General features: G+C 37.9%; 1 protein-coding gene across 2 annotated transcripts; it reads right to left on the bottom strand.

The window, feature by feature from the left end:
- Positions 1-565: 565 nt before the first annotated feature.
- On the bottom strand, positions 566-17,000 carry LOC139961416 (ruvB-like 1). 2 transcript variants are annotated; one of them, XM_071960558.1, is made up of 10 exons: positions 16,766-17,000; positions 13,665-13,884; positions 12,626-12,709; positions 9,022-9,179; positions 7,771-7,920; positions 6,965-7,227; positions 4,789-4,891; positions 4,469-4,560; positions 2,031-2,190; positions 566-1,471 (listed from the first exon to the last, which is right to left on the bottom strand). In XM_071960558.1, the coding sequence occupies exons 1-9, from the start codon at positions 16,904-16,906 to the stop codon at positions 2,031-2,033; spliced, it is 1,371 nt and encodes a 456-aa protein (XP_071816659.1). In that variant the 5' UTR covers positions 16,907-17,000; the 3' UTR covers positions 566-1,471. The 2 variants fall into 2 exon arrangements, with proteins under 2 accessions (XP_071816659.1, XP_071816658.1); XM_071960557.1 differs by having other exon boundaries at positions 566-2,190; positions 16,766-16,999.
- Positions 17,001-26,561: the final 9,561 nt, after the last annotated feature.

The following is a 26,561-nucleotide window of genomic DNA, read 5'->3' as shown; positions in this document are numbered from 1 at the left end:
GAGGAAACTTCAAATAGTGATATGATTAATTTCTCGGTATAACTTTACAAAATCATAAGGCAGACTAATCAAGTTTCAACAACAAAGAGAAAGACTGGAAGATATAAAATGGCACAGTGCTTAAACTGAACTACATATGAACAACTAGTTTGGGAGAATATGTAGCACTATTTTATTACTTCTTTATTCATGTTCACATGGTGAAAGAAGTTTCAAAATTACATCAATTCTAATTTACTAATGATTTTATTCATTGGTTTGGTATGACTGTCAAAAGCTACAGTAGCAACTAAATCCACAAACTTAATTGTTTTGAGTTTGGGCCAAATAACAGGATTCTTGTACTAACAAATGCAGCAAAGTACCTTAGAAAAGTTACTTCTCAACCATTGTCAACGAACAGATAGACACTTCAACATGACAGTAGCTTAACTTGTAGAGTCAAAATTAAGATAAAGACCAGAAGGAACCTCAGATTGAAGCAATGGTCAGTTTAAATTAGCAGTACTCAGAATATCGCCATGTAACATACAAGTCAAAACACAATAAAAACAAAAATATGGAATATTTGTACCAAAAGGTATCTTTCATTTTACATAACTGAGCGGAATGATTTGAAAATATACAAATCTTTAAGAAAGTGCATTTCACAAAATAATTAAAAAACAATTTTGATAACACAAAAAGGGAAGGTGAGAAAATGTCCTATATACTATCTTGAAGATTTACAGCAAGTTACAGTTGGTTATGAACATTGCAGGTCCCAACACTAGTTCAACAACCATAGACCCTACCACCTTGAACCAACAATACAACCAGTCATTCACCATCATACATTCGAGTAAGTTCATGGATAAGTAAGAATAATAAGATCAGCAGCATCATTCCATGCTGTCTGTGTGTGCAATCAATACAGTCACTGTCACCTAAATTCATATCCTGTTACTGGTCTTAACCCCTGTCCTCTTGCAAATCCTGGAAGCTTCTCAGTAGCTTCTACAACATTCCTTTGGATGACGAACATATCCAGTTTTTTTTACTTAGTTCTGCTTTGAGCTGAAATTTCCATAGTGTTGTAGTGTAACAGATTCTTTTACTTTTATTGCAAATTAAGTGTTCAGTGGCAAACATAGCTGGTCTCTATTACGGTTAAGCAATCATGTTTATTTGTTACGCTAGACATTCTCTTTTGCTTGTATAAAATCAGGAAGCCATTATGTTATCAAGTTCTTTCTCCTATATAGTACCTCCGTTTTATGCTATGGCCGGACCATGCTTTACCTCTTATGTTACAGTAGTTACTGTTACAGTTTCAAAATTCCATATAAATCTATGGAAACTACATATTGAGGTGTCTTTCTATTTTTTCTCTGTGTTTGTTCGAACAGTAGATTAAACTCATATACAGAGGTTACATTAGCCTAATTTCCAAACTCCACACATGGAATAGCCAAACTTGTCCAGTATCCAGCTGAAACAAAAACAACAAAGCTGTTGTGAGTAGCAGAATGCATCCAACGCTTTGCATTAACTCCAAGTATATACTAAGTAAGTAGCAGATCCATTCAGACATTCCATTTAACAATAGATAAAAGACAAATAATGGCCAGGGTAGCACTTGAAGGTTCTGTATTGACAACTAATATACCTTAATCATTTGTATCATCATCAAATCACTAAAATTGGATGTCACCAAATTGCATCTAGGAATACACAGTACAATACTCTGAGGGAATATTTTATGTGCTGGTGATTAGAGAATCATATTTTCACTCTGAACCAAGACAGTGCATCAACTTTAATAATGAGAATAAAGAGCTTAAACAAATATGCATCACATACTAAAGTGAGGTAGTCCAGTAAAGAAATAGGTCCATGTGACCAATGCTGGCTCTGTAGCTAGCTTACTCCCACTAACAAATAATCCTAGGACGTACGCTGGAGGGTCTTTTTGTTGCAACTGGCATGCATCTCCTTGCACTATTCACAGCAAATGATTCTGTCCATTACAGCAGAGAAAGTGAACATACTTATTTCATGTATTTATCACCAGCCTCTGCTAAAATCTTTGCAGATGTCTTGGCATCAAAGAATAATTCATTAATTTCTTCGATCTCTTCTTTTCCAATGGCTTCTTTTCCATTGACCTTTGCCAGCTGATTGGCTGGAGTTAGAAGTTGCACTGCATATCTAAAGGCAAAAACATGATAAACATAACAAAATAGTAACTAATATGGCCATTAATATGAGAATGAAGGCCAGACACAAACATGTTGGCAAGTATACATCAATGATATGCTTCAATGTGTGGTCAAACTTTCAGAAGGGAAATTTTACTTCCAAGTTTCCATAGCCCAACAAAATCAAAGGTACAAAGCAATTGAATAGTTTGAGGTTATGATATCAAATGAACTCCTTACTCTTACAGATGCCATGGACTGCTTGTACAGCATTCCGTTATTGCAGAAACCCCTCACATACTACCTCTTTCACTACCACATCCCTACCTCAAGAGCACACACAAAATAGTGAATGGAACCCAATTTGTAGTAAGCTCAGCCTAGCATATCAGTGTGATATTCAAACAGAAAAAATTCTTCTCGCTACTTTATTAAACCAATCTTAATTTAAGAGCAGTTCATGTGTGTTTCACTACTGTAAAGAGTCTAGAGAAGGCTTACACAAAGATGGCTGGTTGTGCTAAAAGTTTATTTCACAAGGCTTCTTTCTGCAGCCTTCTGGCTTATCAAGCATTGTGCGTATCAACACTTTTCAATAGTTGGCCTGTATCCTCATGGAGTAAACAGGATATTTCAGAGGTCTGAATATCAAACCATTGAGCCATTGTAAAGTCTTGTAAAAGGTTTCATCGCACAACTACTACGGTAGCAGCATATTGACCTCAAATGACCTTCACCAATATCACACACAGGGCCTACACAGCATCAACCAAGTTTAAATGTGATCGGACTTACATTGGAAAAGTTTGCGACACTCCTTTTTCGCACAAATTAGGCCAATTAGACCTCAACTGGCCATTGACCTGACCCTAAAGAACTAAATCTGTCCTATCTAAAATTTGTCTCATCATTCCCTAAGTATTGTGAGGTTGATTGCCTCTTTCTTTAATGCCTCTTTCTTTAAATGACTCTTTCCTACATGTTGACAAGCAGAAAATGGCTAAAAACCAGTTTTTTTTATGTTTCTTGAAGTTTGACGTCATCAATCAAGTTGACCGGACTAAGGAGGAGTTTGTGACACACTTTCTTGCTGATGCTCACACACGCACTTACTCACACACACACTTCTTCACATCATGTGAAGTACAATATCTCATCGGCCTATACATTACAAACTGAGAGGTAGGCTACATTGATCCCAGGCCTGTAGTCATATACCATAAAAAAATAATTATTACACAGCGGTAAAAGAAAAGCCTTTCGCCTTTCACTAGGGCTGGAGTAAACCTCAGTCTAGCAAATACTACTGTATACTGTATATGCATGCATGATCCTGGACACACCCCTGTGGGTACTTGCTTGCTATATATGGTGTTCCCTATTAGCTAGCATCATTAAAAACATACCAGTATCAACTGACCAACTTCATGTAGGGTACAACAATTTCACAAACACTATTTACATTATTAACAGGGGCGTATAAACAAAAGAGCAAATTCACTCTGTACTCTGTAGTAGTCATTCTTTTGCAGGTCTACCGGGTAAGGAAAGCAGAACCCTACTAAATACAGAGGATGTGACAAAATATAACAATTTTCTCAGTGCAACATGATTAATTTCATGTTTTAGGGTAAGAGAAAAAGTCACGTTGACATCAGTCATCCTCTACTTTTCATAGCATTAACAAACATAGAAACATTAATACACACAAGGCTTTTACTTGCCTGCCTAAGGCAAATAACCAAAGCAAATAAACACTTTGAAGCAGTGGGAAAAAGTTATCAAGAGTCAATGAGAGGGTACACAGAAAGATTTTGGGAGTTTTTTCCTTGTACAATTGAGTTTTTCCCTTGTACAAATGATCATAATATCAACAGAGTTACAGAGTAGTTTCATATATGAAAGCCAAAAAGAGGTGACTAACTTTACTCTCTGATAAAAAGGTTAGCTTCTATACATACAATAGTTGACCACAGTTATGTATAATGCCCTATATGATTGTATAGTATTCAGTTGTACTGGCACTGAAATGCCACTTTCATCTATGAAGGCATGGAAAGGACAAGTTATTCCTTCAATTGATACCCAGGGCATAGATTAACAAGTATGTGCATCAAATACACGCTGACACATGCAAACCAATCAACATCAAAATATTAAAGTGGTTGCAATTGTCACCAAAACCAAAAAGCACTAGGAAGAGATGCAAAACATAATGTCTCACACTGATCAGAACCAAATGTCACTAAGACCATCTCAAGATAATCAGAAAAGTACAGTATACAGACCTCAGGGTAGATTTAGTTCCAATCTCGCCCAACTGTTTCAAGGAGTCGTCATCTACTTGAATGTTTTCAGTCTGAGACCGGATCTTTAAGATCTTCAGAGGAGACAAAGAAATATGCTTCCGTTGATCCAATTATATCATTATCTTACTGAGACTCATCAGAATACTTATCAAAGCAATACACTGATGTATGGTTCTAAAGTAATGACAAATTTATGTCTTAATGCAATCAAGGACATATTTATAAACAAGGTAATATATCTTTGTATGTCCCGTAAATGAAATAGAAAAGGATTATAAAAGAATTATCAATAGACTAACTTGTATCATTTCTTCCTGAGAATAAGGCAGAGTCCTTATGATCATGACTCGATCAAGTAGATCCAGGGGAATCCCGTGAGGGGAAATGACATCATCAGTGCCTCTGCAAAACAAAAACATCATCAACAGTTCAACTCACAACAGGTCAAAATCACATTTATAATTTTTTTAACACATTAACATTTCCAGACCTTTTCTTACTAAGTAACATCATACTTTCTGAGAAGGAAATCTAGAGTATCACAGATGCAGAAGCTCATCTTAGATACAATGTGATAGAATTGTTCGTGTGTACAACCAGCAAAAAACTCCCAGTGTAGCCCAACCTTAAAGTTTGAATGTAATATATCAAGTCAGTAAAACCGCACATATGAAGTTATGCCTAAGTCAGAGATGCTTGAATAGCAAGAATATGATATTTATTTGTTAGGACTGTTTCATTCTGTGATAGTCAACGAACAACAAATAAGTAGGAACATGTTGAAGTTATGACAATGTGTTCCGAAACTTACGATTGTTTAATCTCTTAAATTCCCCTGACATTTTCTAAATTATGGCTTGTCCAATTTTTGCATTCCAACAGGAAGGGGAGCTGACAAACAAACTAAAAAAATTGGTGTAATGTATCATAAGAGTTCTTTTTCATGATGTCAAACATTGATTGCTGCCTTTAGTGCATTATGTATTTTACTTCTTTTTGTAGTTTTTAGCATTGATTTGCATGTTCATTCATAGTGTAATGTAAGCTACATATTTGATGCTATCAATGTAACAACTGTGTCATGTTAATAAATAAATGATTGAACATTGGTTTCACTGCATACTTTATTGTACACCAGTATTTAAATGTGAATTGATCTTGGCTTATTAATTGTTGGCACAGAATAACTTGTCATTATTTTGTATTGTGTCAGATTAATTTAACATAACATATATATTGTGATGTTATGGAGTGTTGAAGAGGTACTCTCACTTGCTGCTATTAGGTGACAAAACAGTTTCATTCAGTGCTCCTATGATAACCCCAGTGGCACAGCCTGAAGAGTCAAAGTTGTCGATGTGACTAAATATCTTCAGCTGAACTAATGTGAGAATTAATCGGATGACCTTCCCATTCATTACCTAGCTCAAATCATTCCATCAATTTTGTTGTTTCCTTACTCAATAAACAAATTGAATATATACCTCGCCTATCTATTTGGCAACCATAGATTAGACATATCCAAACTGTGCTGGGGCCATTTATCAATATTAGTTTGCTTCTTTCATCTGGATTGCCAGCAACAAACTAAAAAAGTGTGTACCCTTTGTTTATTACTATTTATCTATCAAAAAGTAACTTTTAACGTAATGGAAAAGTGTAATTTATCACAAAGTAACGATGCAATTTTTTCAAGTGCAGCAAATCAATCGGTCTGTAGCTATCGTACGACATGCCAGTGAAAATCAGGAAAATGTGCTTGCCCCTGTCGCATGGAGGATTTGTTTTACTCTGACAAATGCATTGTTTCATAGCCAATTTAAAAATTGCGTACAACTAGCACCAAGCGGAATGTTGCTCGCACATAACACACAGTAAACTACACAGTAGGCTCATAGGTTACGCAGAACTGAGATACTGATTGGACACCTGAGAACTTTGTGGTAAAGGTACCCAGATCCATATGCTCTTCATAGCTAAGGGTGAGAATGCCAAGACCCCAAAACACATATATTCAACATCATTTCAAACAACATTCTAAATACAGTATTTCCCAAAAACATTCCCAAATGAAAAGTATACTTATCGGGTTAAGCACACCTATTTCAGCTCAGAAATCCTTCTTCCAATAAACAAAACAATTGTCCTAAAAAAACAGTTCCAAAAGAATTGAAACGCCATAAAATCTGACATTAAAAACGAATGTCTGAATACTTTATGTGGTAGAATGAGAAGGGAGGGCATTGACTGGACATAGAGGGCGCACAGTGTTAAAAGGTTACCAGTTCATCCTAGACACGGTAGAACGAGAGTGCTAAGGTTGTAAGGATACAGGTAAGCGAGGAACAAAGTAAGTCTTGCATACCTTTGCTAACATGCAAGCTCAGTTTAAATTACCTCTGTCTGCATTATCACCAAATCATGTTATCTACCCTCTCTTTATATCAGACTGATTGAAAACTTATCACATCTTACCTGATTTTACATTTGCCTCGGTTTGTGGCAAAGATTACAATAGGTGCCAGTGAAGACTCCAGAGCCCTGTGTAGGTAGGTGAAACATTCGATATCCAACATGTGTACCTCATCTATAAAGAGAACTCCAGGAACCAGATCTGCTACACCTGTATCGATGTACTTATTGACCACTTTATTTATCTCCTTTCTCAGTTTATCAGTGATTTCTGTCTTCTTTGGTTTCAGCAATTGACCCATCATCGACAAGATATCTTGACCACCCTATAATGACAGAACCAGGAATGCCAAAGGCTTGGTGACTCCCTGTTGCACATTACATGAGAATATTAACAGAAGATTGCACAATTTTTTTTTTTTAAGATTAGACTATCGTTACCAGCAGAACTTATGTGGGCTTGCATAAAAGTATGAAATTCATCCTGCCTTTACTTTTTCAGTTATCATGTTTACAAAATTCTTTCACTTTGACCTATATTGGCCTCAAATGACCTTTAATCTTCACAACAATCTATAAGATGGATATACATACATATCTTAAATGCAGGTAAAAAAATCAAAGTCAACCTGTATAATTTGCTTTGGCTTTTTTGCAACCACTGATAATCATTACTTTCCTCTATTATAAGGCCATTAGTAAGCTCTCTCTTCATTTTTACAAGGGTTTGTGTCAGATCACAAAGGAAGGCTAGATGTCTAAACAAGATCCTCCCTGTGCTCAAGTAACCCATCTAACATCAAGGTCTCAACCTTCAATGGCTAGTTTTGAAATACTGACAAGATGTGGACAATTTTACAGAAAATCACCTGTGGTCTGGCATTGGCCACATCTAGGTCATGAAGGGTCACATCCTGTATGATGTCTTTCTTCTTATGAACATCTCCTTTTGGTAAAGGAACATACTCCTCTGCCTCTAAATCAAACTCTGTTGCATATGTGTCTGATCGTCCTTGCCTCTGGTAAAAGAAATAAGACAATAATAGGTTTACTTCACCGGGTTGTTGTTAGCTCTTGAGTAGAATCACTAAACGTAACAACACAAAAGTGATTGAACAAGTCTTTAATTGTGAATACCTAGTTTGACCTTGGTTTAGCCATGTTATAATATGTACCTAGAACCAAAGAGACGTACACCTACAGTAGAAGCCACCGCATTTAAGGAGATAAATCTGGTGATATACTTTAAAAAGTTTGAATGTATACATGCTGCTTCTATTGGGGACTACGACTTGTGCGATTACCAATTGTGTGATCAAAATAGATTGAAATGGAGAAGTTTATATTAGCAAGTATTTTATGCATATTAGTTTAGACACATCTCCATAAATATAATGCAAAATGATCATGCTATGACAAACACATGGTCAAATACAATGCGCATGCCATGATTTCCAGTTCTTTATCATTGATATTAAGAAGCTAGGTTTCATTTTAATAGTTAAACAACAACCTGGTAGTCCAAGATGTATTTATTGACAAGTAATTCCTTATCCTAGGTATTTGCCTAATCTATATCAATGCTATATGGACAAGATCAGTGTCATGACTTAGTAACCATTTCCATAACTGTGAAAATCCTATATGGTTTGTCCTGGACACCATGTCTGATTTCCTGGTGAGTAGTCTTTCAAGCAGCAGCAAACCCACACAAGTGGGATAACCCATTGACCAATATGGGGTAGTCCGCAAGAATCCTCAATGTTGATGAAATTTTGTGAAGAGAGTGCAAACATGTCAACAGTATTTCATGGGATTGACCATTAATTTTGTATACTCAAAGGTGAACAGTTCTCCCACAGAAGTTAAGCAGTTTCAAATACAATTACACTGTAGCAACTTTCAACACTTCTTATCTGCTTCTTGCGTGTTTTTTATGATCTATGAAAATGGTGTGAGGGCCACAACTTATTAGTGAAATAAACAATCAGTTATTTTAATAGTAACAGAACGTTTGGTGAAAACAAACCAATAAGATGTAATTTGACCACATTCAATCTAATATTATTTGCTTAGTTCGACAAAGTGCTAACCCTATAATGATAGAAGTAGACTTGTACCTTAACAGATCCACTATTGGCTTCAATATAGATAACATCTCCAACCTCAACCTTCTCCTTCTGTAGACTCTCATAAATGGAAGGGTCCAGCTTCAGCTGCTTTGTACCTTTGGTAGTCTTCAGGCCAATAATAACATGACTCACTGTTTTCCCATATCCTATGAAATAGAATAGGTCAATGTGGAGATAAAGAAGCCATTGGTTTGATACTGTAGTTATAAAATAGGCGACATTCATAAAAGTAATGCATTTTTTATGTTTGCCATGCATGGTCATTGCACTCTTTTATTACTAATTTCAATTATCATGAAAAAAAAAATTAGGAAAAATTAGTTTTTTAAATTTAACAATAAGATCATATTTTACAACTCAATGTTCCAAAAAGGGATTAGGCAGGTGAAGCAATTGTTTGACAATGACATTCGTCTATTGTCAATACTGTGTTCAAAGAGAAGTATAGATTAGATTATATTGTCCATTTACTGTTTACTGTTTACTATGGAATTATTTCGTCTATCCCTAGAGCATAGAAGGATGGACTGATGAAGGTTTACAAGGATATTGTTGATAGCTCTAGTGATTATCCCCAGTTTATTCCCTCTGTCTCTAAACATATTCATAATAGCCTTATTACTCATGTTAGCACTCCTCCTGCGGCTGTAGCCAAATGGAATCTTTATTTCAAGATCACAGCCACCCAATTGGAGAATACTTTTCAAGTCCCGTTCCACTCTGTCAGAGATTCCAAGATGCAATATTTCCAATTTCGCTTCCTCCATCGCATTATTGGAACAAAACACTACCGCCATAAAATAGGGCAAATCGATAACCCGGGATGTCACTTTGGTGGTCGCTATGATGAGACCCTGTTACATCTGTGTAGGGAATTGCCCTATTATATCGAACTTCATATTAGATGTGGAGCAAGCTATATTTGGCAGTCAGTTTATATTTTCGAAGAATGACATATATGCTTCGATTATCTTTTTTCTGTGAATCACCCACATCATTTCTTAATTTTTCATCTCAAGTACTTCATCTTCAGTAAAAAAATTACAAACGTGGAAATGAGATGTAGGGACTTATTCATATTAAATTTGCTATTTAACTTGAAAAAGAACTCAAGCTAAGAGGCATAGCTTTTATTTCTTATGAGCAGTAAAAAGACTCATGTAGTAATTGCATTATACTGCTCAGTTAATTACGATGCATCATTGTTTTTATTGTACTTATCATTACTTGTAAAAGGTCTTTGACCTTATTGTTTTCAAATGTGTACGAATTGGCACAAGAATGTTACCAATAAAGATACAGTACCAAGCATGGTAAAAAAAAAAAAAAGTTTTCAAACTGTAACCCAATGTGATCTTTGACCTTCACAAAAAGAATAGGCTTCTTGTGCTCAATAAGGCAGATCAACAAACCAAGTATGAAGTAAATCCACAGTGTACTTTTTCAGTTACTGGTGTTTACAAATGTCACATACTGTACAACCAAGCACATTGAAACTGTCTGCGTGCAATAGCTTTCTTACATAAATCAAGCAGATGGAGAAATTGTTTGGCATTAAATCTATTTAGTAATTTGGCTTAGAAAGCATGAGTGAAAGAGTGTTTCATGTGATTGCTTCAAATGCTAAACCCTCTTCAGAAGGTAGCAGTAGAAGCAATGGTTAAAAACAATGGTTTGAGGGTCATTTTGGAGGAAGCTGTTCTATCTGTCACAGTGTTCTCACCTGTCCAAGGCTTTCTGCTATAATGATTCATGAACATTATTTTCTGAAAAATAGAACTGGAACCTACAGTGGAAACATTCCCTAGCCCATGTACAATACAACACAACATTTAAGCAGAACACAGTACTCCCAATCTCTCATTAACACAAGTTCTGATCTGTGCAGTATTTGATTTGCTTAAATGAAGGCAGGTGGCAACAGTCATACAACTTCAAATTTCACATAAGTTGGGTAATCTTGTTTACTTGAACATTTTGACCACTGCAGATCTCAAATGACATTTGACCTCTGCATAAACAACAGGATTCTTGTACTTAATATGTTGGATCCATGTAAATTCAAGCTTTCTTTTTTGAGTTAAATTTTTTTTTCACAATTTCACCTCTGTTGACCTTAGAAGTCTGCAGAAAACAAAGGTTCTTGTACCAAATAATGTGTATCCACATACAAACTGAGAAGTAAATCGAGCTTTCCTTCTTTAGTTGCAAAATTGACAGTCTACATACTTTCACCTAGAGCTGCTGACCTCAAATGACTTTTTAACTCTGCAGAAAACAAATAGCATTCTTCTCGTCAATAAAGCTGCATATAAAGTTCATCCACTTTATTGTTTTTTGAGTAAATCCAAGCGTTAGCGTATAGTGTTTGAGTTATCGTGTTTACAAGGTTTTCAGACTTTGACCTCACCTCTGTTGCCTTCCATAGACATTTGATCATACACGACACAACAGGGTTCTTCTGCTCTATAAGGTGCATCTATGTACCAAATACAAATTTTACCCACCATAGTTTTTTGAGTTTTAAAGTCATGGCATCACACACTGTACTCAAACTTGTATGCACAACAACCCATGATCTTTCTATTCATTCCAACCCTTTGTCTAGACAAGCAATGACTGTTTGTCTTATGTCACCAGTCATGATTTCTACATACTGTATCTACACATGCAGGCACAGGCCATTGCTGTCGCAAAGATTCCCTCTGCCTTTGGCAAGGAATCAAAATGGTGCTTACAATGCTTTCAGACTTTTGGCATGTATTAACTGAACATATGACCTTGACCTCCACAGAAATATAACAAGTTTATTGTACTCACTAAGGTTGGATCTTCATATCACCTATGAAATTCATGAAAGCTTTACTTTTGAGAAATCATTTTCAAAACATTTTCAAACTTTGACCACTGTTTGCCTGGTCTGACCACAGATGACATTTCACCTTCACAGAAAAGAAGATTCACATGCTAAATATAATCATCCATCATGTACTTTTTGAGCTATTTTCACCATGTCTCATACACACCACCACTATTCCTCTTGCCTTTGGCGGGAATAAGAAGTTAAAAGTTTCACACAACCAGAAAATAGTCTTACATTGGATACTTTGCAATTGTGAGATTAAATAATCAGAGTTCTGAGATAAAGTTTGAAATCACTATTAAAATTTTGAAATTAAATTTGAAGATTCCTTTATGTCAAATCTGGATTATAATAGCATTTACAATCCCAAAAACATTTCATGAACTGTTCTAACCCACTACCCCATCCCTTCTCTCTCTCTCTCCAATGTTCTGATAGCTTCCTATCCTTAAATTAGAATCACCCACATGTGGTATCTCGATAAATGAAATTGATTGAAAAGATGTGATAATCACATGTCAATGGACGTCAAATCATTAAAGAACTGATGAGAGGTGACATGAATCAGACAAGGCAGGTATAAGGCTAAACCAGACTCCTCAAGCCACATGAATTACTCAACTTCACACCATGAAAGTTAAAGACTTGGAATCGAATACTCAGTTACTAGACTCGACAACTCCATACTTGACTCCGAGTGAATCCATTGCAGCACTGGTCAGTTCTTACCTCCCATAGGGTTTTCTGTTTCACAAGGTGTTAGTTCGGTTACTTCTCCTTCATACACCTCTTTTGTTTCCTTGATCCTAAGACCTGTTGGGAACAGAAATTTATACTGCACTAATACACTTTGATTAAATGAGGATATTAACATCTGTCAATGATCTAATTGTTACAAAATATTGGTAAGTGACAATCTCACATACAGCAACCAGACTGCAACAAGATTGCTCTCAATTAGTTCATCCAAATTTCAGTTTGTTTACAAACATTGAGGTTCATTCTTTGACCTCCATTGCGCTAAAAACAGAATTGTTTTACTCCATAGGGTGGACTATGAAGTTCATCGAAGCTATACATTTGGATTTACATTTACATTTGATCATTTGCTGACCTCAAATCACTTTGACCACACTGCAAACACTATGTTTCTACTTTCTTGTACTCGTTAAGTTGGATCCACAAACCATGTATATGCATTTTACATCTGTTGACCTCAATGGACCTTGGACCCAAGTAAACAATAAACCTGCTGTATGCAACAAGAGGGTCACATACAAAGTAAAAAATTCATCCAATGTTTACATTGAGAGTTATCGTGACTGTTAGAACAAAGCTATACTTTTGAAGTTAACAAAGTACTGTATTCACACATGTACATGCTGATTTCAAATGACCTTTCACCTTCACAGTCCAGAGGAAAATGACTGTATTCCACAAGATGACTCCACAGACCAAGTATGAAGCTAATCCAAGGTTTCCTATTGAAGTTATCATGTTAACATATCATTCAGACTGACCTTTGTTGACCTTTCTGTCAAACTTTGCAAATAAACATATATATAAAATATTAAACTCAACTTGTGACACGTAAAATCTTCTGTACTCCTCATTCAATGCAGAATGAAATACTAATGAAGAACATATAGCATAACCTGAGCCTGAGAGTTATTAAGTTTACACTTTGCCTCCCTCTCCTAATGTACCAACCCATTCAAAAATAAAAAATAAGGCAGCAATCAAAGCAGCTAAAGGTATTCATATATACCTATCGCTCGTCGGAAGTTTTCCATTAAAACTTCAGTCTTTTTAATTTCTGTTGAGAACACTTCACTGCCAATCATAGGACAGAAAGGAACTTTGCTACCGAGTTCTTGCGCAATAGCTAGTGCCAAGGCTGTCTTTCCAGTCCCTGGGGGTCCAGCCAAGAGTATAGCCCTACCAGCCATTTTCTTGGATTTGATGAGTTCCACAACAATACCAGCTGCCTGACAAAGGAGAGGAAGACAAAAACATGTAGTACAATTTAGTTACATTATACCTTATTTGTGTCTTATTGTATGGTCATTTTCACAATCAGTGAAGTAACTTGTGTACACTGAGGGCCAAAATTTCAAACACCATATATATTGAAAGTTTTATTAACAACATTGTGTAAAAATTTATTTACGTAGGTCTACTGTAATTGTTGCCATGTACTGGTAGCTTGCAAACACTGTGCAGTAGTACCCAGGGAATATATTTTTTGCGCATGTGTTTGAAACTCCTAAGTTTGAACAGGCCTATGTACATACAGTTGTGAACGGTGTAGAATTTAGCATGAGAACTTCACACTGTAGTCTAGGTACAGGGATATTTGAAGAGTTGGTTGTTGCTGCAAGGTCAAAGCATGTAGCTACTACAGAGTTGGCAGGTAGGGAAGTACAAGGGTAGTTGAAAGAGAGGCAGGGTAGTGAAAATTGGTTGAAGGAGCAAGGAGGATGAAAAGAGGGGCAGGCCACTCGGCCATGTGCACTAAGCCTATTTATTGAAAAAAACATTCACAAAGTATGGACAAAGATACTATCACAAGTTTACAACTACACTAATGAAAGTAAGGCATACAATAAACACAATTGGTGTCCAATAGCTTATGAAAGCTTTTTTTACGGGATGCAATCATTTTTAGGGACTTGCATCAGTGGGCTGTAAACTTTTTTTGCTAGTAACATTACTGACACAATATATACAATTTAAAAATAAAACAAAACTGTTACCAAACTGCATATCTGCTTAAGAGCCTGTATAAGAATGTAGGGTAGGGTATGTAGTGTAAGACGGGGGCCGTGTCATTCTGCCATAGAAAATGTGCTCATTCCGCCATATAAAAAGTGCCATTCCGTCATGTTACTCCGATGGCGGTAAGCACTTTTGTTTGGCGGAAAGAGCACATTATGGTGGGTGCACTGTAGGCCTTAATGCACTATATTGCTTCCCTTCAAACTATCTAGGCCCGCAAAATCCACAAAATCAGTCATTTAAATCAACAATCAGAATCGGTCTTTTTAATAAACAATCAACTTAAATTAATTTGACTTATTCAACCAACAATACTATATTTGAAATTGACAACAGTGTATCGACTCTTACTAGCTTAACAATTAAAACGATTCAATCAACATGTAGCATGGTGGGCTCATACTTGACGCACTTAAAGAGTGTGAAGACTCGCACAAAAAGAAACGTCTAATGCCGATAATCTGACCTAGTTTCGAATGAGGTGTAACAGAAGTGTTAGACACAACCATCAATCCCAGAAAATACACACACACAGCTTGCGGTCAATACCCACAGCACTGTGTACAAGTGACGATACAGCAATGCCAATCTCAGGTCCAGCTAAAACAAGGTATCACGTTTCATTACCGTCTGCATTTTGTACGTGTAGCGACAAGAAAAAAACGTCACATGCAAGCAACGAAAGTTAACTTTTTCAGATGGCCGCAAGCAGTTTGGGGCTAGTCTTCAATGCCTTTAAGGATTTGATTGACGATGTCTATCAACCAACAAATCCAAATCACGCAACTGCTTGCATTTTTCATATGTGTAGTTCCTCAGAAATGTAATGATGTGCCTACTTAACGTACAATTGAGAAGAATTTGACCACAAAATGTCTGCTGTGTCAAGTCTTACATACCCTACAGTAAATTGACACATTCTTCGATAAGCTAACTATAGTGTAGGCCTAAGTATGTACATCCATTGATGTTATACTGTATGCTGTTTGCTCTGCTCTGAACCAGTCTAAGCTCAGACAGGTCAGGTCCCAGAGACTACCTTAGTACCTATTATATTGAGGTAATTTTGGTTATTTTTAGGGAGTAAGATTTCCATATGTCCAAAACATGTGCAAAACTTGGGGGAAGGGAGTTAAAAGCTTAAAACAAAACACAATTTGATCAGCATATACCTCAAATGGATTCAAACTCATGAAATATGTAACTCTGCTGCAAAAAGTTTAGGTTGCCTGCTGTATCGTTGCTAGTAAATACAGTTCTTGAAAGTGCGTCAATAAGAAGCCTTTACTATATATACATTAAAGACTGTGTACCTTTCCCCCAAATAGCCTTACAGTAGCTACAATTCAGTCTATCCATCTAATCCATCAAATTTGAAGACTGTGTACCTTCTTCCACGCAAATCAAAGTTTCACTAATACATTCCAGTGTAAAATCCATTCTTAAAATGTACCCTTCGACATATTTTTCCGCCTTGGCGGCATGGTTCAAAACCTATGGCGGAATGGTATGGCGGTATGTACCTATGGCGAAATGGCACTGGAGCCGTGTACTCAAAGTACTGCATGCTATGCATGCAATCTTATTGGTGTTATTGTTAATATAAGTAGGCCTATGGTACTATAGCATGGACACTACGAAGTTCGGACACCTAAGCCTTAAAACACCTTAAAACTATATCTTATGGTAAAAATCACTTGAAAATATACTTGATATGTTGTGGTCATTTTTTAGAGAAAATAACTGTAACTTCGTAGTTTTTCGTGAAATTGGCTCTTGCTGTAGGTTGTCATGGTGAAATCGTGTAAGGTGTGCGAACTTCGCAGTGTTCCGAACTTCGCAATACTGACTATAGGTATATACCTTGCAAGTTTCAAATCTAGCAGGATCTTCCTCATGGGCTGAATGACAAGTTACAGGTTGTTACATGTCATTCAGCCTCTGAAGAAGATCCTGCTCAATCCGAGACATCACACATGTTATATACGTAACTACTAAATACAGTAGTTTCCGCCATGAAAATGCACATGGTCTGAAGCGGACGCTACGGCGCTAGCCAACACGTAACGTTAGGGTAAATGTGTAGCCTACCTCCCGAGCTTGCTCTTGTCCGACAAAACCAGCCGCTGATGCATGGGCATTACCCACTTCATCTAAGCCTAAGCCTTTCACATGACTGTGTGATGCAATTCGTTGCGTCTTTGTCGTACTTTTCACTTCTTCTATCTTCATTTTGATGGAAGTAAGGGCATGCCAAGTGTAACACAAATTGGCGTATACTACTACTAGTACTAATAGAGCTGAATATATTCTGCTCTATGCATTTACTGTACATAAAAGATTTGTCTAGAAGCCTGTTTTATTAATATGGAACGCGAAAAGTACACATAGACAAACTACCATGGGTGGCCAGCGGAAATAAAGAAAAGAATGGATCGGACGTATTGTACGGAAGACTAATGCGGCCATGCCCCCCCCCCCCTACCAAAAAAAAAAAACATAAGCCACGGATATATATAGATTAGACAAAAATGTTAAAAATATTTAAACGAAAAACAACCAGAATGCGAAACGCAGTGAGGTTTCGATGACTTCATTGCACTAAACTTCTGCTTGTAAACCAGAATAGCTGTTACCTAGCTACTGTACGTGGCAATACACACCTCCACCAAAATCAATAGGGGTAGCGTACTCAATGTTATGCATACGCACACCAAGTTTTAGAAGTACCAACGATTCCCATCGTTAGATATCATGCAAAAGGCTTTTCAGAGTTTGGCCTCTGCTGACCTCAAATGAGATTTGACCAGACAAACAACATGATTTTTGTACTCAATATGGCAAATTCATACACCATGTAGCCTATGAGAAGTATCTATGACTTCTACCATGAGAAATCATGTTTTAAAGGTTTTCAGGCTCGACAAATGTTTTTAATGCGATTTGGCGACCGTGACTAAGAGTCTGCTCGCCAAAACACAAATTTTCAAATCTCCATATGGGAAGAGCTATATCATCAATACTTTCTATGAACAAGGTTAAAGGCCCGGTCACACTACAGCGATATTTTATCGGAATACGGTCCGATATTTCCGATTTTAGGCCGAAGAGTGAGGTTTGTGGTAGTGAATGTAATGAATGCAGTGGAATATTCGAATACCTATTCCAAATCTGAGGGGTTCTGGAACGGACTACATTCTGAAGTGACGTCACATCGAAAAACGACAAAAATCGGAAGAGAAATCGGATAGCTATCCGATAAAAGGAAACGGAGTCAATATCAAAAGTTAGGAGAGGGCTATTCCACATCGGAATGGCTCAACTGATAGCAAATCAGGTCCTTTATCACTGTGGCTAGAAGACCCGAACGAAAAACAGGCTGTTTCGATTCCTCCGGGAAAATCGGATAGTATTCCGATAAAAAATCGGTATAGTGTGACCGGGCCTTAAGGCCACTTAGGCAGATACATGGTGCTTCGTAATTGCACATTGGAAAATTATGTTACTGTGCAGTATAAAGTTAAAACATTTTTCCACCAAAAGTAAGTGATGAACAAAATAATACATGTGGCAGAATCATAAATAAGCAGCTAGGCCTACTGTAGTGTCTCAAACAAATACAAATAAAACATCTGCAAAAATACCTACTAGTATAGCTTGGCTTCTGCTACATTAGGGCTCCTCTCGAACAAGGCATATACTAAAGTAGCTTGGTGTGCGAGAGTCCTAAGCCTATTCAGTATCTCACTGCAACTTTGAACCGCTCCTCGAATAGTGCGGTTCGTATATTTTCCCAATTACTTATCTTGTCTATTAGCTACAGATTGGTGTGCGAAAGTATCGCTTTTGCTCCATTACACTGCCTAACTAAGCGATCTTTTAACACTGAAAACCTATGTTTGAAAGGTAGCGTTTGAAAGAGCATCTATCTTCCACTCTCACCGATGATGTGAGTGAAAATCCTTCTAGGTGACAGTTAAGTTTCGTAACTTTCATGCAAACCTGAAGTTTTCATTTGGCAGTGAATCTCAACAATTGCAAAATACGACGGAATCCTTCCGACAGCGCCGCTGTATGTACAATATTACACCTTTTTTGCACGCAAGAATATGTAGCCAAAGTATGCTCCGGAGCGATGCGCTGAAGGCTATGGGGATTTTTACACCAGTCTTTGACTAGATTCTACAGATAATAACGCCCATAAGCTTATTTCCAATTGCCAGCAGCCTCCTATGCTAATGAGGCGTACGCACGTGTTATTTACTAGGCTGGTCGGTGGGAGATACGGTAGATTATAAACAAGGTCCCACGATTTGGCCTCTGGTGACTACAAATTATATTTGACCTCTACAGAAAACAAAAGTCTTCTTAAACTGAACGTATTACAACTACATACTAAATATGAGACTCGTCCAAGTTTCTCTTCTTGAGATATCTTGTTTACAATGTTTTCACAGTTTGACCCCTCGTGACCCCAAATAACCTTTGACCTCCACAAAAACAGCCAGCTTCTTTTACTGTATACTCTTCTTCTACTTTAGGTGCTCCTTCACACTCTTCCTAAATTATTTCTTAAGGCATATCCTACAGACATATTTTGCAAAATATACAACAATTTAAGTAGTTTTGAGACAAGTTTGCTGTTATTGCTGATAGTTTATTAGCAAACATTTTCACTTAACCCAGTTGCGAGTGGAAGGAAGATGCTATTTTAATCCTTAGATTTTCATTGCGTAAGAGATCGCTTTGATTGAAGTAGTGCAATGGAGTAATAGCGATATTTTTCACGCACCAATCTGCAGCTATTACGTAATAGTACTTGCTACCAATTTCTACCCCCTTGGAGATGGAAAATGGCAACGGAGTTGGGGTTTTCTTAACATTAGAATTGTTAAGTTTTACATTATTGGAAGTCAACTCTATGTATCCCTTGACCTTAAAACAACGTTGGTGAAGTACGTAAACTTCGTTAAGAAAATAACAAATCAATATAAGTAATTTTCAGTGCTTCTTGTTTACAGAAGCTAACTTCAAAATGTTTCTGTGGTTGTAAAGTAAACGCTGACTTTTAGCTTTTCGTGCTGTATAAGCCGTCAACACTTAGTTTTGGCCAAGTTGTTTGTAATACTCATTTTCTCTCATGCAACTGTACATGCCTCCGAGTCCGTTTTTGCATATATACCACGAATGTGCTTGCCCACTGTCATTATATAAACATGCCAGAGGATCTGTTCGTGGGATTTCAAAAGAAGAAAAACAACTTGAATTAATTTGAAGACATCAAAAGATACAATATTGACATCGCCGCTGTGCAAGAAACAAAGATTAGAGGTCCAGGCGATGTCAAACTACCAAGGTCAGATCAATCCAATTCATATACATTTTAAAAGCAGCTTGTAGCAATTCATATCACGGTGTAGGTTTCTTTGTTTAGAGAGGAATTTATTGTGTTTTTAAAACCATATCTGATCGCCTTGCTCTGTTGACCATTTATAGAACTTATAATAACAAAGTCCACCCGCTACATAATATTACTGCTTATGCCCCTGCATCAGCAATAACTTATAAGAATCCTGAAGAAACCGAACAATTTTACCAAAATCTTGAAGATCTACTAAATACTGTCAATAGAAATGAAGTAATGATATGTGGTGATTTCAATGCAAAAGTTGGCTCATCAAATCCTTTCTTTCCTAACATATTGGAAAATACACCACTGGTAATACTAATACTAATGATGAATTCTTAACAGACCTAATTGTACGTAACGATTTATGCTTATGTAATACTTTCTAAAAAACACAAACTTGAGCATATCAACACTTATACAAGTAATTTTATACCTAATAATCACAGAAACCATATCAGAAGCCAAATTGACTATATCATAGCCCTATTAAACTTCAAATATATTAATATTGATGCTCGAGCTTATAATGGCCTTCATATTAACACTGATCACAAAATCAATATAAGTAGTTTCACCCTGAATAGTTCAACAAGAAGACAAATTTATCCAGTAAATAACACTGTTGAAAGTAGTAATTCTGCCATCTTAAATCAAACAAAGTTGACTATAATGAAAGGTATTTAACGCATTAAACGAAACCAATTTTTCCCAATCACCAGCTACTTATTGGAATGAACTGTCAACAATTTTTTAGACAATGCCCAAAACTTAAATCCACCCACAAAAAGGTACGTTTAATAATACTGAAATAGCAAACTTATCCAAAAAACAAAAAGACCTTAGACTCCAACTTGACAACTGTAAAGATATTGATCAAAAGAGAAATTAAAAAACTAAAAGGAACAAAATAATTAAACAACAACATTTTCTAGTCAAAATTGCCCATGAACAATAATTAACTGACGAAATTTCCGAAATTGAAAATTATAATGATGACTCCCACCGTTAAGATAAGATAAGATAAGATAAGTAGAACTTTATTACTCCAAAGAAGGAAATTGAGATCTTGCACATAAAATGTAAAAAGACAGTATAAAAATATAGCTAAAAATATGGCTATGTTACAAATATGAAAAACAGGGATAGGACGGAACGATAAAACAATAAACATAAAACAACCGAACAATAAAACACACATAGGCAGGACCTAACGGCTCAAGTTATCATTGTAAAGCCTTATTGCACGTGGAATAAACGAATTGCGATGACGGTTGGTTCTCATGGGTGGGAGACGCAGTCGGATCAATGATTTCGTAAAAGTGTGACTCACCCTACCCCTTACACCGACAACTCCATTTTTTACGTTTCCATTTTCCTCTCTCACTAATGATCTATATATATACTATATATGGTCTATCATAACGCGTGTGTAGAATTGTGCTATGAAACCAACTGTGGCTGGTCTCGAACTCGACCGTGTCGTCGGGGAACATGACGATTTTTGGGATGGGGGCGACCGCCCGCCCCCCCCCCCCATTCAGCATTTTTTTAAATGATATCGCTAAGTAATTTCAAAATAGAAAGTGCTTAGATGCAACTTACAAGGCCTGGGAATCGCCTGGGTCATTTCCAGCGATCTGGGAGACATTTTCGGCCAACATTTCTTGTACGCTTCGCGCTAACAAATGGTCCTGGGAAGTGCCATTTCCAGCGATCTGGGAGACACTTTCGGCCACAATTTTCTTGTACGCTTCGCGCCAACCTATGGTGGCGCTACGCTTAGATAATTTGCCTACAGGCTTCGCCCCTCCCTTGGCAAATTCCTCGCTACGCGCCTGTTCGAATTTGTAACGCAAACAGCAGATATCACATCATATCAGTGAGCATGAAAATGGCGTTCCAGGATGAAAAGCCTCAAAACTGTCTGACTTGCCTGGAAAAATAACCAAAGATTTTCGCGCGCTTCGCGCGCGTTCAACGGGTTAATGTCAATATCATATAAGCAAGCACCGGTTATTACATCGCATGCCATCATGTACCGTACGGTCCGTTAAAATTGCGCAGTATACCGCGGGATGCTAATGTAAACAACGACATGTCTCATGTAGATGTAGGCCTATAAAAAGCATGGAGGTCCAATTATGTCAAAACTCTCTTTTACATTAGTAATGGCGAATTAGGGGCTGCACCCCGCCGCGCAGTGGCGGAGCGTCCATACGGTCAGGGGGCGGATGCCCCCCCCCCTGACGGACTCAAATGGACTGCTGGCGCCTTTTTCAGCTCTTTACCACTTTTTACTTATTCTAGATTATTCACTTTCTTATAGCGCTCTCATCTACTTATTGACATTTGTCACATTTTGTTGGTGTAAATTTGGCGATGACACCTTATTCTTCGTTTATCTGCAAATTAGCCAGGACCGGAAAGGGTCATTTCCGGCGATCTAGGGAGTATCTTTACTCAAAAATTTTCTGTACGCTCCGCGCCAACCTGTGGTGGTGCTCCGCTTAGATAGTGTCGAAAGCGCCCCTTCAGACCATTCTTGCCGCCCCCCGACCAATACCCCTAGCTCCGCCACTGCCCTTACTACACTCAAAAACCGTCTTTGCGAGTACACTACGAGTATAATAGCTACTCTCTTGAAACACCATCGAATATACAAATTACAATGTTTTTACAGACTTTTACGTGCAATCTGAGAAATTGCAGACTTGAGACCCATATTTTAGGGCTAGGTATTCGCAGTATAAAACACACGGGAAGTGCCGTTTCCGGCCATCTGGGGGTTTGAAATAACCCCAAATTTTCTTGTACGCTCCGCGCCAACCGATGGTGGCGCTCCGCTTAGATAGTCTCCACACGTTAGCACCCCCCCCCCCCAATAATTTTTCCGTTTCGCCGCGCCTGACTACTACTACTAAGATTTGTTCGATACAAACTATAGTATCAATCTAAAGCGTTGCAGCGGACGTTTTCTGGGCAGTACAGCAAATAGATACGGGAAAATAGCTTTGTGCAAAAGAAAGGCACACTAGGCTGTACATAGTAGGGTTTAAACAAGACTATACTGCACTAACTAAAACAGTTCATGTTACATATACTGACTCGTCGACCACTTAAATGTGTCGCCGTGGATTGATCTTCCCCAAATTCCCACCCAACCTTCCATAAATATATCCTCGCAGACACCCAATACTCATAGCTAATACAGTGAGTACTGTTTATGTTCCACAACCGTGCATCAGTTACTACTGCGCAGTATTCGTAACACGGTAACATGTGTTACAGGTGGCTGCAGTAACTACTGCAAAGCCGTTACACGTTGAACTACGAGTCCGAAAGGTGAAAATGCGAGGCGGCTGGGTAACGAAGACTACTCCCTAGCTGTACAATACGGAGTGCATGGTCGGCGCTGTCACAACACGTAGCCGACACACTGCGGCGGTTATTTTATACTGCATGCGAGATTCAGATGGTAGCCTAACTCTTTTCTTATCGTAGTAGTAAATCCATTCGATTAAGATATTCACGGACGGGTGAGTGTGTGCAAGTCTCAAATATACACAAAACAGATACACAAAATGGGACCTAAGGTGGGGGAGGGGAACCTAGATTAGCCTTATGGGTAGTTCCACGTCTAAATTAGGCCTTAATATAGTAATAGTTTACCACGTCAAATTCTCATAGACTCCTTGTCCAGTCGCGCAGTTATTTGTCTTACAAGGGAACGTGTAACAGCTTTGCAGTAATTACTGTGCCACCTGTAACACATGTTACCGTGTTACGAACACAGCGCAGTATAGTTACTGGTGCACGGTTGTGGAACATGCATAGAAGTTACGTACTAGCTATTAGTATCGGGTGTCGCAGACAACAAGACTGGAAACCCTGCAATGCACGCAGGCCTCATTTACCGTACGTCCTACTTGCACGTTAATCTAAAAGAGCTTGAACGGCGGGAAGCGCCTTTCATTACGTATGACTGTGTTCCTGTGGTGTGGTGTGATGTGGGCGCGGTTAAAGAGGGTGAAGACTCGCGCACAAAGAAACGTCTGATTCCGGTAACTGACCTAGTTTGGAATGAGGTGTAACAAAAGTGTTAGACACCGCCATCGATACCAGAAAATACACACACAGCTTGCTACCGTCGGTAATTAGACACTAGTGTACAGTCAGTTCATGCAGCTACCTTCAATACCCCAAACACAGTGTACATAGCAGCGATGGACATCTCAGCAGGGAGTTGTTATGGAGCTCCCTGATCTCAGGTCCAGATAAAAGATACGATGGTATCACGTTTCATTACTGTCTGCAATTTGTTCCGACAAGAAGAAAACTTCAGTTGCAAGCAACGGAAAGTTAACTTTTTATCAGAGGGCGGCACGCGGTTTGGGGCGAGTCTTCAATGCCTTTAAGAAATTGAGCATGGGCAATACCGCTTGGAACAAGACAAGGCGCTTAAGGAAGAAACTACCCAAAAGATTTTTAAACCTTTCAACCAAAGAACTCAGCGAAACTGGGAGTTAGGTGCTCTTTCTAAAGCACAATCGCATATACTCTCACTCAAACAAATTCAGAAGCATATTCGCAGTGAATCAGATAGCTGGCTATAGTAGGGCCGTTATTACATTCTGCAGCCGGCAACTTTCATAATACTATGCGAAGATAAACAAACGAAGACAAACAATCAACGGTGACATCCCTATGTTCCGACGTCTCTATGTTCCGACAAATTGTTTGGACAAACTTTTTTCGGACCCAATTTTTTTTTGGAGACTCAATCTGTTTGGTCCCCCATTTTTCGGACCAAATTTTTTTGGGGGACTTAATTTTTGGGGCCCTAAATTTTTTGGGCCCCAAATTTTTTGGGACCCAATATCTTTGGGGGGACTCAATTTTTTGGACCAACATTTTTTCTGACCTACCTTTTTGGGGGACACAATTTTTTGGACGCACCAATTTTTTTTCAGGAAAAAAAGGGCCCAAAGTTTGTTATGTTATGTTTTTTTGGGGCCAAAATCAGTTTGGTCAAAAAATAATTTGGTCAGAAAAAAGTTGGTCCGAAAACATGTTGGTGTCAAAAATTTTGGTCCGAAAAAATTTGAGTCCAAAAAAATTGTCGGAACATAGAGACGTCGGAACATAGAGACGTCGGAATATAAAGATGTAACCCGCCAATCAACACTACAGTATGCAGACCTGCTTTTGTGAAAGGCCCAAGCGCTGCATTCAAAGGCGACTGCCAGCAGCAAGCACGCACAGTATTGGTTCAAAGCTGACGGTGTAGGCGTGGTTGTTAGGCTGAGTATTGGCAGTACATATACACGCACAAAGGCGCCAGTTTTGGAAACTAATCAAAAGTTACTTATTTCAAAAGATGTAAGGATACTCAACTGTTTGAAGTAGAAAATCAGGATTTTTACAGCTTCAATGTAAACATAAACACTGTTTAATGAACAATTTGGAAATACATCAAATTCTGAACGTTATTTATAATTATTACTTTCTTTCTCTTTCCGAATGTCACTCATTTAATTACAAACTGTTAATATAGTAAATACTACACTGAGTAAAAACAGTAAAACCTATACGCGGTAGCCTGGCTAGGTAGGTTTTCAACAGTTCAGCTTAAAGGGAAAGAAGACTCGCCCCAGACCGCGTGCCGCCCTCTGAAAAGTGCCTGAAAGTGATTTTTTTGCTACACAATTATGCACGTTGCTAGTCTTTAGCTGGACCTGAGATGTCCTTCGCTACATCGTTTGTACACTGTGCTGTGGTATTGGCCGCAGCCCGTATGTATTGACTGTACACTAGCTGGTGCCTTATTACGGACAGTATAGCAAGCTGTGTGTAATTTCAATTGAAGCTTGCAGTATTACCGAAGAACGAGTTCGTTCGGTAGAGAAATAGGAAGTCAGCATAGAAACGGTAGAGATCCTCTGACGTGTAATTGCAAGAACATTTGTCGTAGATCAGATAGTAGAGGCGCGTGACCATGCAAAAAGGCATGCATTTTTGCAGTAATTGTTGTACTCGCGGATCAACAAAAAAAAAATTGTACAAATCGACGACAAAGCAAATGCACCACTTGAATGGCATCAATCTCTATCTATTGTTATAAACTTGTTTCGAATAAAGAAGATGTGGTTCGTCGATGAGTATCGATACGCGTACGGTCCATTAGTGTGTTACGTGTTGGACATAGCGGGGACTACTTGGTATTCTAGTCATCGCAGTTTTCTTCATCTGTTCTTTGTTCATCAGAATGTAGTCCATTGAATTGTAAAACAAATAGAATAAAGAACAAGGCATCGGATAATATTCTTCCGAGATCAAACTAGTTTTATCCTGAGACGTGTACAACGAACAGATAGACCCAGTGGCGCACATCCGTTCCGAAGAGTGGGGGGGATGATATTAGTAGACTATCTAAGCGGAGCGCCACCATCGGTTGGCGCGGAGCGTACAAGACAATGT

The sequence above is a fragment of the Apostichopus japonicus genome, chromosome 20, assembly GCF_037975245.1.
Source record: "Apostichopus japonicus isolate 1M-3 chromosome 20, ASM3797524v1, whole genome shotgun sequence".
Taxonomy (NCBI): domain Eukaryota; kingdom Metazoa; phylum Echinodermata; class Holothuroidea; order Aspidochirotida; family Stichopodidae; genus Apostichopus; species Apostichopus japonicus.
Note: the sequence above shows the minus strand (reverse complement) of the source record. Positions and strands in the feature narration are given on the sequence as shown.